This window comes from Apostichopus japonicus, chromosome 4 (genome assembly GCF_037975245.1).
Source record: "Apostichopus japonicus isolate 1M-3 chromosome 4, ASM3797524v1, whole genome shotgun sequence".
Classification (NCBI taxonomy): Eukaryota; Metazoa; Echinodermata; class Holothuroidea; order Aspidochirotida; family Stichopodidae; genus Apostichopus; species Apostichopus japonicus.
Genome location: NC_092564.1, coordinates 8,840,946 through 8,856,240, shown reverse-complemented (window position 1 = coordinate 8,856,240; position 15,295 = coordinate 8,840,946). Strand labels below are relative to the sequence as shown.

The 15,295-nt window shown below is 37.4% G+C and overlaps 1 protein-coding gene across 4 annotated transcripts; it reads right to left on the bottom strand.

Moving 5' to 3' along the window:
- Window positions 1-572: 572 nt before the first annotated feature.
- Window positions 573-12,850, bottom strand: LOC139966363 (methionine aminopeptidase 1D, mitochondrial-like). 4 transcript variants are annotated; one of them, XM_071969287.1, is made up of 7 exons: window positions 12,703-12,850; window positions 10,725-11,126; window positions 9,407-9,598; window positions 8,595-8,758; window positions 7,688-7,785; window positions 6,329-6,455; window positions 573-1,840 (listed from the first exon to the last, which is right to left on the bottom strand). In XM_071969287.1, exons 2-7 carry the CDS (start codon window positions 11,076-11,078, stop codon window positions 1,684-1,686), a joined length of 1,092 nt encoding a protein of 363 aa, XP_071825388.1. In that variant the 5' UTR covers window positions 11,079-11,126; window positions 12,703-12,850; the 3' UTR covers window positions 573-1,683. The 4 variants fall into 4 exon arrangements, with proteins under 4 accessions (XP_071825388.1, XP_071825389.1, XP_071825387.1 ...); XM_071969288.1 differs by having other exon boundaries at window positions 12,709-12,842; XM_071969286.1 differs by having other exon boundaries at window positions 12,559-12,815.
- Between the last annotated feature and the right edge of the window lie 2,445 nt (window positions 12,851-15,295).

Below are 15,295 nucleotides of genomic sequence, written 5' to 3'. Positions count from 1 at the left end.
ATTAAATAAATAATGTCTCTATGCAAAAGGAGGGCTGAGCTGTTGGCCACTCAATGATTTGTCTCCTGATTATTTAGGGGGCATTTGAGCTGGGAGGGAAGGGGGCACTAAGTGGACTGTTTACCTCAATGATTTGCTCAACAATAGACAATAAATGAGATGCCTTCCTCTTTCTATCATGCCCCTTTGTCAGCTGAATGCTCTCCCAACCAGTTAGTTTATCCCAACCCTCATCAAAACAATACCCTTCAATGATTTTGATATAATCATCACTCGGATCAATATCACATATTGAATTGAATACATAACCCAGGATTTCACACACAAAAATTCAAACAATATTTAACGATACTGACAAAGAGTTTAGTGCAATTTTCCAAATTGTGTGTCAAATGCCAAGGTTCGTCAGGGATGGAGTTATAGCATCCGTCCTTCAAAAGCATGGGACAAACTATACCACTGTATACCACTCTATTGTGTTGATTCCTTCTCGGGAAAGGAACTTCAATGTCTTGTAGAGCGACAAATTGGGGTCACAAAATCAGCAAATAATCAATCCAGAAGACAAAATATTACTGTGTTGTGTTTATTCCGTTCAGGAATAAAATTACAATCTGTAGATAATTTTAATGATGCCTTTAATGTGCAAGGCACAGGGATCCTACAGGACGTGGAAAACTACAAACTTCCAGCCAATCACAATACCAGTTTTGGTCACAATGGACCAATCAGTTTGAAGCTACATTACTCTTCTTTATTGAAGGTAAAGTAATCTGCATAATGCATAATCATAACATCAAAGGCCAGTCCACGTTATTAGGCTAAAATGTACATTGGTTCATCCGAGAGACAATATATTTCCATGAACAAATGGAACAATTACTTCCACATATCCTACACAAACGAGAACTTTTCCTATGGATATACACGAGTGAGGATGTCGATGATTGAGTGGGCAATCATACATTTGACACTTTGATAGTACATACACAATGCCCCAACAGTGGCAAGGCACAGCCCAAATATCAACTATACAACAATTGTTTCATTGGGAGAATTAGCTTTTGTATTCACTGTGGCTGCTCGATGAAGTGGCCCTATGTGCTAGATAGGCAATGCAGTTCTCCTATATAGACAGCTTTGGCTAGCTTTCAGTGTATACTTTCCATAGTAATGAAGTAAACAAATCCTCAAACTGCAATTGATATAATGCATGTCCAAGTTGTCAATGACTCCATCTACTGGTAACTACAAGGTCTTTCTTTTGGGTTGAAATTCAAACCAAACTGAAGATGGCAGCATCCCACTCACATTAGATATTTGACAGTGTTATCTGCATTGTGGTAGCTTTATTTGTTTGCCTTCTACTACTATTGCAGAAACTTCCAATTATCATGGAGTATGTTTGTGTGTTATTAAGTTCATCTTACACTTGTCCATGGGATTTACATTGCCCAGTTCGTAACTCCATGCTACAGTGGCAACCAAAATGGCCTCTTGAAAGGTAAAATGCCATCCGTTGCAATGTGGCAATCTTTCCCCACCACAAACTGGCTGTTGTGATCATTCTAGACTTACACCGATTGTCATCACATGAGACAATGATAGTTTGTAACATTTTTCTTTTAGTCTTAGCATAGTTTTGATGATGGTCATCAACATGTGATGTCAAGCAGGGCTAAATCAAGGCCTAAACTTCCACTCTTGGTCTTCCGCATCTAAAACGGATTCTGGATCTTCGCTATCTGTTGTAACATTTAAGAAGGTTTCGTTGGCTCCAGCTGTGAGGACTTCTACTCCGGTGTTTGTGATGAGAACTGTGTGTTCAAACTGAGCCGACCTGAAAGAAAAAAGAATTAACACACATTTATTCTATCAGAAAGCATTTCATTAAAACAAGTGACCAAATTTCTATTTTAATATTTTTTTTTAATAAATACCACATCAGAATTCATTAATTGTTAAGTTTGATATCAATTGGGCGAGAATGAGTAGCTAGAATTGAACACTCAGATTGGACCAATGTATTCTTTGCAGAGAGGTTAACATACTAGTACTTGTTAATAAAACTCACCCAAGATAGAGCCAGTGTACACTCTTACCAGAGCAAGATAGAGGTTAACATACAATAAAGCCAGTGTACACTCTTACCAGAGCAAGATAGAGGTTAACATACAATAAAGCCAGTGTACACTCTAACAAAGCAAGATAGAGGTTAACATACAATAAATCCAGGATACACTCTAACAGAGCAAGATAGAGGTTAACATACAATAAAGCCAGTATCATTCTAAACAGAGCAAGATAGAGGTTAACATACAATAAAGCCAGTATCATTCTAAACAGAGCAAGATAGAGGTTAACATACAATAAAGCCAGTATCATTCTAAACAGAGCAAGATAGAGGTTAACATACAATAAAGCCAGTATCATTCTAAACAGAGCAAGATAGAGGTTAACATACAATAAAGCCAGTATCATTCTAAACAGAGCAAGATAGAGGTTAACATACAATAAATCCAGTATCATTCTAAACAGAGCAAGATAGAGGTTAACATACAATAAAGCCAGTATCATTCTAAACAGAGCAAGATAGAGGTTAACATACAATAAAGCTATTATACACTCTTACCAGAGCTGACAACAAACATTCATTGTTTGTAAAGTAACATACATGAGTACAACATACAATAAAGCCAGTGTACACTCTAACAAAGCAAGATAGAGGTTAACATACAATAAATCCAGGATACACTCTAACAGAGCAAGATAGAGGTTAACATACAATAAAGTCAGTATCATTCTAAACAGAGCAAGATAGAGGTTAACATACAATAAAGCCAGGATACACTAACAGAGCAAGATAGAGGTTAACATACAATAAAGCCAGTATCATTCTAAACAGAGCAAGATAGAGGTTAACATACAATAAAGCCAGTATCATTCTAAACAGAGCAAGATAGAGGTTAACATACAATAAATCCAGTATCATTCTAAACAGAGCAAGATAGAGGTTAACATACAATAAAGCCAGTATCATTCTAAACAGAGCAAGATAGAGGTTAACATACAATAAAGCTATTATACACTCTTACCAGAGCTGACAACAAACATTCATTGTTTGTAAAGTAACATACATGAGTACAACATACAATAAAGCCAGTGTACACTCTAACAAAGCAAGATAGAGGTTAACATACAATTAATCCAGGATACACTCTAACAGAGCAAGATAGAGGTTAACATACAATAAAGCCAGTATCATTCTAAACAGAGCAAGATAGAGGTTAACATACAATAAAGCCAGTATCATTCTAAACAGAGCAAGATAGAGGTTAACATACAATAAAGCCAGTATCATTCTAAACAGAGCAAGATAGAGGTTAACATACAATAAAGCCAGTATCATTCTAAACAGAGCAAGATAGAGGTTAACATACAATAAAGCCAGTATCATTCTAAACAGAGCAAGATAGAGGTTAACATACAATAAAGCCAGTATCATTCTAAACAGAGCAAGATAGAGGTTAACATACAATAAATCCAGGATACACTAACAGAGCAAGATAGAGGTTAACATACAATAAAGCCAGTATCATTCTAAACAGAGCAAGATAGAGGTTAACATACAATAAAGCTATTATACACTCTTACCAGAGCTGACAACAAACATTCATTGTTTGTAAAGTAACATACATGAGTACAACATACAATAAAGCCAGTGTACACTCTAACAAAGCAAGATAGAGGTTAACATACAATTAATCCAGGATACACTCTAACAGAGCAAGATAGAGGTTAACATACAATAAAGCCAGTATCATTCTAAACAGAGCAAGATAGAGGTTAACATACAATAAAGCTATTATACACTCTTACCAGAGCTGACAACAAACATTCATTGTTTGTAAAGTAACATACATGAGTACAACATACAATAAAGCCAGTGTACACTCTAACAAAGCAAGATAGAGGTTAACATACAATTAATCCAGGATACACTCTAACAGAGCAAGATAGAGGTTAACATACAATAAAGCCAGTATCATTCTAAACAGAGCAAGATAGAGGTTAACATACAATAAAGCCAGTATCATTCTAAACAGAGCAAGATAGAGGTTAACATACAATAAAGCCAGTATCATTCTAAACAGAGCAAGATAGAGGTTAACATACAATAAAGCCAGTATCATTCTAAACAGAGCAAGATAGAGGTTAACATACAATAAAGCCAGTATCATTCTAAACAGAGCAAGATAGAGGTTAACATACAATAAATCCAGGATACACTAACAGAGCAAGATAGAGGTTAACATACAATAAAGCCAGTATCATTCTAAACAGAGCAAGATAGAGGTTAACATACAATAAAGCCAGTATCATTCTAAACAGAGCAAGATAGAGGTTAACATACAATAAATCCAGTATCATTCTAAACAGAGCAAGCTAGAGGTTAACATACAATAAAGCCAGTATCATTCTAAACAGAGCAAGATAGAGGTTAACATACAATAAAGCTATTATACACTCTTACCAGAGCTGACAACAAACATTCATTGTTTGTAAAGTAACATACATGAGTACAAAAAACACCATGAACACAAGATTGCTAAAATTGAGTTTTGTTGAGTAGAGCACATATTTCAGCAGCAACAATCAAAACATTGCATCTATTAAAGAAACATAACAAGCTGTAATAATGGTCAAACAAGTCAAATGCAGATCAAAATGTTTCACTTCTGACAAAGCTTAGCAATGGTCACACAGTGTCATGTACTGAACAAACCCAGTAGTCTGTGGCTATGGTCACACAGTGTCATGTACTGAACAAACCCAGTAGTCTGTGGCTATGGTCACACAGTGTCATGTACTGAACAAACCCAGTAGTCTGTGGCTATGGTCACACAGTGTCATGTACTGAACAAACCCAGTAGTCTGTGGCTATGGTCACACAGTGTCATGTACTGAACAAACCCAGTAGTCTGTGGCTATGGTCACACAGTGTCATGTACTGAACAAACCCAGTAGTCTGTGGCTATGGTCACACAGTGTCATGTACTGAACAAACCCAGTAGTCTGTGGCGTTGGTCAAACAGCTGCATGTAATAACCAAATTAACAACTTGTAACCATGTTGAAAAGGTTTAACTTCAATAACTTTAACAGAACACCAATGATAACCTAAATAGCTTAAAAGACCATCTCAACTGAAATCAAACCAATGCTAGACTCAAGAGCTTACAGTTAACCAATGTTACAACTCGATTAATTTTCATGATGTCATGTTGAAAAAGTGGCAACCTGACACTTTTTTTGGGTAAGAGCAAATACTTTGCACAGGCTAAGCACTGGTTACGGTCGATTAATAACATATAATACACTTATGTACTGTAAAGTTCATTTAAGCCTATTAAAACAAACCCTAGAAACTACCCCAGGCATCAATACATCCCTGGGAATTTTGTTTATTCCCCTGTTCCTCGCAATTGATCATGAACTACAATAGAAATGTAACATATGTACACCCGTCTGGAAAAGGTATGTAATATAAACCAGGTCCTCTTCTCTTACTTGCAATAGAGGTTGCTTGAAACGTTTTCACAATTGTTATTTCTTTAAATAAAAGTCAGCAATAATTTAACTTGGAGTGAACTGTATATTATAATAATAATAATAATGCAATAATAATCCTACTGCGCAGACATCCCATCATCCAAAATTATATGAGTGAATGAAAAACAGATCAGATGGAAAGTGTATCTGTCAGGGCTGTGTATCAATTTTTGGTGAGAATATGCAGCCCAGTGGCGTAGAAAGAGGGGGGCCAGGGGGGCAATGCCCCCCTCCCAAAAAAAATTTGCTTTGTGCTACAGTCATGCCCCCCCAAATGAAATCCAGTGATGTATTCAAAAATACTTCTTTTTTACATTTTTTCGAGTTCTAATCACAAGTATTCATACCTCAGGGCTCATGTTCATACTTCATATAAGGTCAGAACTTGGTATGGTAATCAGACCGAGATATTACACATATTGGGCCTTCATCATACCCACTTACGGAGACCGTCGATCAATATCGTCCTACAGAATAAGCGCCAATAATTTGGCCGGTTGTATAACCATTATAAAACTAGCGCTAGCAACCCATGTGCATTTTCAGAGACCAATGATGCCACTCATATATTTCTTGGTAATTCCTACCATGAACCATCACAGGGTTGCCCCCCTTAAGAAAAATCTTGCCCCCCCCAACAATAGAATGCTGGTTACGCCACTGATGCAGCCAGCAGGTTTTTCTGTGGTAGATGATTATCATACTGTAGTCTTTACCTTGCATAGTTCTTTGAATAGACAGTCCATCCATCCTCATCTTCTAGAGGATCATCTCGATACTCTAAGATGACTGGCTCTATCGTAAATATCATACCCTCGTGCATTTCCTCAGGATAGTTATTGGCTGAAAATGAAAAAAAAACCAAAGTCAAGAACTCTTTACTCAAACAAGTATTGACCATATACTCCCCTCCTTTAACCTCCTCTTATCTCACTAAGAAATTTAAATATATTGTAAAAGAAATATAAACTGGATATAAGAAAATGGAACAGGTTAAATGGACTAAAAGGGGATCCCAACCTAGGATAACCAGTGACCTAAGGTCAAACCTTCTATGGTACTTCCTATAGGTTGCACTTTATCATAAGCAACGTCAATCGTCGTTTGTCAACTACAGCAACTGAAAAACAGGTTTTAATTAACTTTAATATAGCATCTATACAGGGGGTAGGAGCTGGGGGGGGGCACTGGGGGGAACGTGCCCCCCCCACTTTTTTTCCAAAATAGCAAATGTGCCCTACTGGCAAATAAAATGTGCCCCTTTGATGAAGAACTGTCTTTTGGATATTTTGTTAATTTTAATATTGTATGTTAATTATTTATTTTTAGTCTGTAGATGCTATTTTTAAAATGGCATGCCATATCTTTTTGTAGAATGGTTAACAATGAACAATCTCAATAAATAGTATTGACAGCATACTAACACATCATATATATTTAAGTGGTATGGCTGGTGTGTATCGGTTTATAGCATAACGAGTGTTGGTTGTGGAATGAGAAAGTGCCCCTCTGATGTTGTGCCCCTCCCCCACTTTTTGGAAGCTTCCTACCCCTCTGCATGTATACTAATGGTCACTGGTCCTAATACCGGTCTAGCCAAAGCATGCCATTGCTCTCCCACAACTAAAGTATCTGAATTAGTATATGAATTTGTCATTTGAAGTTGAACATATAACCTTCATACTAATGCATTGAAAGTTGAAGGCAAATTTTCAGACTAGAATTGGCATTGAGAAGGTGCACATTGATATATTTCATAACACCATGTTACAATGATAATTTGATCAAAAAGAAATTTTCCTTTAATAATTAAACAGCTTCTTTTTGAAATGATAAAATATCCACTATTTAATCAATGCTAAAGAAGAGGGTTTGATAAGTGTCATTTTGGCATCGTAATCTTTTAACAGAAAGTATCATAAAGCTTCAAAAAGAATATCAGTTTTCTATAGGCATGGAAAACTATATTATTACCTATTTCTATCCTACCTCCACATTAAGACCAGTCTGGTTTAGCTGGTGACATACGTTTGTTAATAAATTCAACTGTACTTGCAGTACCAAACAGACCTTACCATAATGCCAGATGTCTGGTTTACAGTGAAATAGTTTTCCTATGCCGTGGCCGACAAATATCGGACAGATAGCAAATCCTGCTTGTCCTGCATGTTTTCTATCGATTGAAAAAGAGAAAAAAATAACGAAATAGGAAGGTAGTTGTCAGAGGAATTAAAGGGATAAATTCAAGTCTGGTCATGCAAAGGTTTTGAAATCTTGTAAATGTATCCGGAAGGGGAGATGGGTGTGAGGGAAAGGGGAAGGGAATGGGGAAGTAGAAAAGGAAGGGGGTGATTGTAGGTGAACAGATGAGAGGGTTGGTTAGAGTAAAAATACAGAACTATATCCTCAGACCATAAGACTTTCATAAGGTCTAGCAATATGTATACTACAACGTTTCTTATTCTGGAATATGATCAAATAGCATGCTGTACATCCCACATATTTCTTCACCACGTAACAAAGATAGACGAATGGTAGCAGTTAATCGCAAAACTACCAATCAAACGAAATAATTAGCACAACACTAAACAGAGACATTAGTTACAAAGCGAGATGCATGTCATTGAAGGCATTCATAACAATGTTTCAGAAGACCTTAATTCAGTCTGTTATTTTGTCTTCACGCAAATATCTTATTACTTATCTTTAAGAGGTAAAACACAAAAGTGAAGCCTTCATTATGATATATGCTGACAACGACCTTTACGCTCACGCAGCTCCTCCTGCCCTAGTGTGAGATCTATCAATTATATTACTACATTATATAAAATAGACCCAATCTGGTCTGTGGTCCAGGTCTGTATTAAATAAAAAACCAATTCCTGATAAGGAATAAACAAATTCTGTTTCTTCAATGTCTAGGTGATGTTACTGGCAATTCCAATTAATCACATTGCAAAAGAATATCACTTTTTGACTTACGAGATCATGTTTCCGATTTCACTGATTTTTCTGCCATGGCGACAGGTCAATATTGCTTCGTTCCTGCATTTTCTTGCCATGTCAACCAACTGCCTGCCTCTTTTATCAACGTCGCCTACTAGAAATGTTTCTGATACATCCCCATGATATCCATGCTGGTAAACCTAAGCAAAAAAATAGAGGCAGGCAGGTAAAAGAAATAATTCTACAAGAAAAGGCTTCAACAGAGAGATATTTCATATGGTAAAACTGATTTTATTAAGGTTAAAATAGGTGTATATTTGCAAGAAACACACACAAATTAATGAACTAGTAGTAAAACGTTTTTTAGTAATTTTTCATCAATTCTTCTTAGGAAATTTGGATTGTGCACACCACACACAAAAACTGACAATGTTAACAACTCCATGTAGAAACCAATACCTGGAAAGGTATAAAAAACTATTCCTGTTTTATAAACTAAGAAGAATCAATTAAACTCAGAGTCCTGAATTGAATCACTAAGATTCAAAAGTGAAGTGACTCAAATAGGTTTAATAGTGCCTTCCATTCATAAGGTTCCCAGTTCGAGTCACTCCAAGATTAATGTACGTCGTCGAGTTACAGAGTTGTTGACAATTAACAATTCATAATCAAGGATGTTAAATATGAATGTAAGAGACTGACTTCGGTCAGCTTGCGGCTTTGATGAGCCAATGAGGCTTTTTCACGAGTTGCTGCTTGCAGGAGGACCTAAAATACATACATACATACATACATACACACATACATACACACATTTTGATCCAATGGAAATTATTCCCAGCACTTACTGTGATATCTATATTGATGATGTCACCATCTTGAAGTGGTCGACTGTCAGGTATTCCATGAACAAGTACATTATTGACTGATGTACAAACTGATTTTGGGAAGCCTTTGTAGTTTAATGGCGAGGGATAAACCTTGTTATCAATACAGGCTTGATGCACAACTTCATCAATTTCATCTGTAGTTATACCAACCTATATTAAAAAACGAAAAATAGGTTTAAGAACATGTACAACATAAAATAGGACTACAAAATTATTGTGAAGTGATTGCAATGAAAAATAAAAACTTTAATATTTGTATAACATCCTGCATGCTCCCATACCAACCAGATAGGCTAAGGCCACTGCTCCTCAAATTGTTTGTAAAAGGATTAAAGGCATCATAAGGAGATGTTTGTCTCACCTTTAAGGCACTTTCTTGTTGTTTCAGTTATACAATGTTGATTCTGTGTTTCCATCTTTTGATAATGGAATTTTGTTTTGTTTTTTGGTCTTTGTATTTTCCTATAAGTAATATAATCTCTCCATGTTCACTCCCAGAATACGTTATTCATTAACGCTCTTCACTCCTGGTATGCAGTCAAGCAATCTGACCAGTTTTAGTGACCAAATGCCTACATGGGTAAATCTATTTCATGTTCATTATGGCTAAAGCATTGTAACCAACCATGACATGTCTGTTAATGACATGCAGATTACAAGATCTCTATTCTCTCCCCACATCTAGACAACTATCGAGCTAGAGTATTGGTTTGTGCATGTTGCTCTTCCGCTCTGGTTATTCGCTGCTATTGTTTCTTCAATTCCTTATGGGCGAGTGACTGTGATTGGTCATAATTTAAGTCGTTGTTGCCCTGTCAGGCTTTCTTTTATAATTCATCTGTGTTGTCTGACACTGCCCATTTCCGTCAAATAAACTATTTTATTACTAGATTATATTGATCATTTGTGTCCATTAAAATAAATGTTTTCTTATGTAAACTTATGAGGGCCTTGTTAACAGTTGCCTAGGTGTGTGAGAAACTAGCCAATGAACTCCAAAATCAGTCTTTCCATTATGACAATTAGAGTATATTTCAAATTGTTTAGCACTAGTTAATAATTATATTTCGAATTATTTAGCACTTGTTAATAATAATAATGATAGATTCTCAAGCAATACATTTCATGAATGCTATCAATGTAGTGAAAACTTAATCCAAGTTTGCCTAATCCATTTAGACTTTACAACTACCTGTTACCAGTTAATTACATTTGGAAACAAAGAGGTGTGAAAATAGTGAACAAAAATTCAAGAATCCAAGTAATTAATACTTACTTTCACTTCTTTAGCTGCCAAATCCAAGACCTTTCGAGCCATCTGACCAGACGCCCTCATCCTCTCTACATCCAAATGATCTGCTAAGATTGGAAATAGTGAAGGCATCCCTGGGATTCCAGTATCTGCATATTCAGGTTTCTGTATATGCTCTGGAAGAACCCTTCTTGGGCTGACAGTGGCAGGTGTGACTATTGCATATGGTAGATCACTGATATTTGTTTTTGGCTTTTGATCTTTCCAAAATTTAAAAAATTCAAAAATTGTCCTCTTTGGCACATGATGGGACAGATATTGCAGATGTAAAAGAGAACCGAGCCCTTTAGAGGTGAAACAAAGTTTCGTTGGAAACATCTTCTGACAGTTGTATAGCTATGCACGAGATATCTTCTCTTAGTCTATCTGTTGATGAAGAAAATCATGTTCAGTTTATCATTCCAAGTAAAGAACCAAAACCAATTTGAAACCAGTTGGCAGTAGTGGCATACTTACTGTATGATTTGGGTTAAAAAAAGGCCTGTGGATTAGAACAGATATTAGTTTTTACAGAGACCTTCTCTCGTTAGGCCAAAACACAAACACACCACTCGTACCAATCAGCTAAAAAGGTGCCTAGGTCCCTGGAATCCACAACTGTACAAGTTAACTTATTGCAGGTCTGTGTTTTCTAATATTCCTTGACTATTTGCCCAGAATAAGAGGATATGTTAAAGTATAACTACAGCACAGTAATATTCTGGCACATGATTGGAGAAATGCAGCCAGAAGAATGTGGACTAATGCTTTCACCAATTTATCTAGTTGCTGGGTAAATATATGAGCATTTCCTTATTCACCTATCAGCTGGACAAAGTTGAAAACTTGGAATCCCATGTTCAAACTAGTCACATATACTGGAGGGTTGAGAGAAACACATTACATATATAATGGTTAATCTGTTACCAGCACAGTGAGAAGGGAAAGCCTTATCAGCAGAGATGTTAATATGAACATTGTGGCTGTTCACTCGGCAGCTGGGTGAATGACATTGCATTTCCATGATCTTCGTCTGGCACTAAAACCAATCAGAGCGCAGAGTGCATAATTGCCACAATTTGTATGTGCCAATCACTGGGGTGTTCAATGCAATTGGTATTCATATTACATTTTTTAGAAACCATAGAGCAAATGACAGGAAGTCCGCCAATTTAAGCAAATAGCCGGTTAACAATTCTACCTGTGATATCTTCATTTAACAAGACACAAAACAAGTTCTTTCATTTTATTCAACATGCATTTCCATCTTTGTCTAGCTGATGGGATAAGGAGATGTGTCATGTTATTCGCTTGTCAACTGGATGGTACATTTTCTAATCCCCAGCCAGCAGGATAGTGAGTGCACTAGTCTACACCTTAATAGGATTAATATTCTGCAAAACTTTTTTTTCTCTAATAGGGTAGTGAATGAGTGGAATGGTTTGCCTGAGAATGTTTCCAAGTAGTGTGAATGGCTTTAAGAATGCTTTGGACAAGCACTTTAAGCATTGCAATCGGATCGGACTTTTTTTGTCTTCTGGTTTTTTCCCTCCCATAGGGTCCTTGATGGTGACTTGATGTCCCTCCTGATCCTTTTGTCCACTAAACTAAACTTATGTATTGCCTAGGTATGGAAATGGCATTTCAATGTAGGCCTAGGAGTCATTTCTTATCACTGTACTGGTTGGTATCGTGAGGTGTTGAGCAAGTTGATCTCCCCCTGCACTTGTTTAGAACATCCATTGATAAAACGCTCAGGGTGAGATCCCATCATGTCACACCGGCTAGAACTTAGAAGTAGGCCTAGAACTTCCCTTACCTATCCTAACGTTATGGTACCACCAACATTCACCAGGGGCTAGTTTCACGAGACTTCACTTCACTGATGTTTCTGGCATTCTTATTTCCGTAAACATGTTTACTATGTGACTTTGTTAATAGGAAGAGTAAACGCTCTCCTTACAATCACCCATTCTATTTCTGACAACCACTTGGTATTCAGTACATTCTCTTAATTCCTCTGATGAAGTAATTCGATCTCGTTCAGCTTTGGAGGGTGCATTGAAATTAACATAATTCCAATGCGAATATGTATATCTACATGGAACTCAAACGTTTAGTTGCGGTTCTGCCACACGATACTTTTTACGAAAAGTCACCCAGATATCAGGGGCGTATCCAGGGGGGGGGGCGCAACAGGCGCCCCCCTATTGGCCGTCACCAAAAACAAAATTTAGCACAAAAAAAAATTGATGACGACCTTTATGTGAGATGTCGGTGATCGCTCAACCCCCCCCCCTCCCGTATGCTTTATTTTTTGTTTGCCAAAAAAAGGTTCTGGAGAAGTTCGTCGGCATAATAGTTTTAGAAACATAGATGGTACTTGTGTTTGTATTATCACTGTAAACACTAGGTGACATGCCATACTAAATTGTGCATTTTGTGTCCATATTTACTGGAAATGTTGCTTATTATTAAGGTCGAAAAATGGATCACATATGGCACCATTTTCCATTTCAGCCCTTCTTCGAAAGCAAAAATTGTCCACCCCTCCCCTTAAACCCATCCCCCAGGACGGCGATCATTCATGCCTGACGCCCACCCCCCCCCCTAGTGGAAAATCCTGGATACGCCCCTGGATATAATAGAAGTCTGGGCACGGAAATCAAACAACTTGATCTACCCTTAGTCCAGTCTCCTTACATCGATACTGTAACCATATGATCATGACGAAATTTCATTCCGGTGGCAGATCCAATATCATTCAGTTTAAAGGCAAGAAGTAAATATTCGACACTGCTGGTTGGAAACTATATCTTGTTCCCAAGTCACTCTAGACAAGGGCGTAGGAACAGGGAGGGCTGGGGGCGCCAGCCCCTCCAGTGAAAAATATGGTGGGGCGGAAGTATCATTCCGCCCCCCCCCCCCCCTTCGCAAGTCAGAAAACCCCTTTTTCATTTCCAAATGAGAAAAAAAAACTCATTTGGAGCACCAAATTGCATCTAAGGCCAGGTGAAAATACAAAATTATTTACAAAATGGAGTGGGTGTTGAAAATTGCTATATTGCACCAAATTGCATCTGAGGCCACCTGGAAATGCAAAAAAATTCCAAAGGGGAGGGGGACACCCACTCCCCTATAGACCCCTCCCCCAGGCCAGCCATCAGTTTTAGCCCCCCCTCCCCAACTCAAAAGTACCTTCCTACGCCACTGACTCTAGATTATTATTATGACTGCTTGAGAGGAAATACAATTTTGCCAGCTTTTTACTTTGGAAGGTTACCATATCCATCAGAATAAACGAGGACGAGTTAACACGACCTTGCATGGGAGGGGTGAAGAAATATGAAAGTACCTACATGGAATAAGGGTGGCCAAATCAAAATCGACGAAATCCCAATATGCATTGTAATTAAGCCTTACCTGTAATAGCATGAACTAGGCTATGAGTCATTTTCTCATAAACTCCCTCCAGACCCTTGTAACTCCCATTGATATAGGTCTATTGTCCATAAGTCTGTTCTCACACTCGGTTAAAAAAATGTCAGTAAATTGTTTAAAACATGATCCAGAATTTAACTCACCAGCAGGGAAAATGGCACATCAGACACCAGCTGTAGGCCTACATTCTCTATAACTTGGAAAGTTGTTTCGCATGTAATTCGCCGCTATTTATGTTTTTAAGGGTTTGCTAATAATTTCACAATCACAAATTTTTAAGTAACATCCCATAATAACAGTCTCGGGCACTCGAGATACAGTGTAGTGTTTGGAAATCGCCTAGACTTTGTTCAGCTCTAAAATGTACTGTAATAGGTCCCATATTAATTTTTTTCACATGCCAGCGTTGCAATTTTCTTGTGATAGAAGTTTACCATTTTTTATTTGATTATTCAATTTTAAAATGAGAGTCTGGCTTTTTTTCCATATGGTTAGTTTAGTTTAGTATTTCCCAAGGGTTAGAAAGTCAACAGAGGCTCATTTGAAACCCTATGCTGGTGATTTTCCTGGATGAACACGGTATTTTCACCCAGCCTCCTCTTTTTGATGAGTGTTCAGAGAGTTACGTGGCAGCCGAGTGAAATCTAATTGTGGCACCTTTCCTGTTCCCGGGACCGCCATCCAACGGAAGAGAGCGTACCTCAGCATCTGACCACTTTCTCAAATACTGAGTGAAGTGAAGGCAGCACAATCATCTCCATTGCAGTGAAGCTATGATGAAGGACGTTTCTTCAAGACCAGTGAGAGAACAGACCGATTCCCATACCACAAATCACAAACCAACTATAAAACTAAAACAGAACAGCCCACATCCCATTCCCCAATTCAAAAACCAACTACAAAACAAAACCTTTAGTGGGTCCAATGTCTAGAAATATTCATAGTGTGGTAAGCCATATATGGTAATATTCATAAACTTGTGCACACCAAAATGAAGAGGGATTATATATTGACTAATGCAGCAACATATAAAGGAAGGTACCAGGAACCAGGTATCATGTTGACAGTCTATGAAGTGACATAGAATGAAAAAACTTTGCTCCTAATTAGTCCCA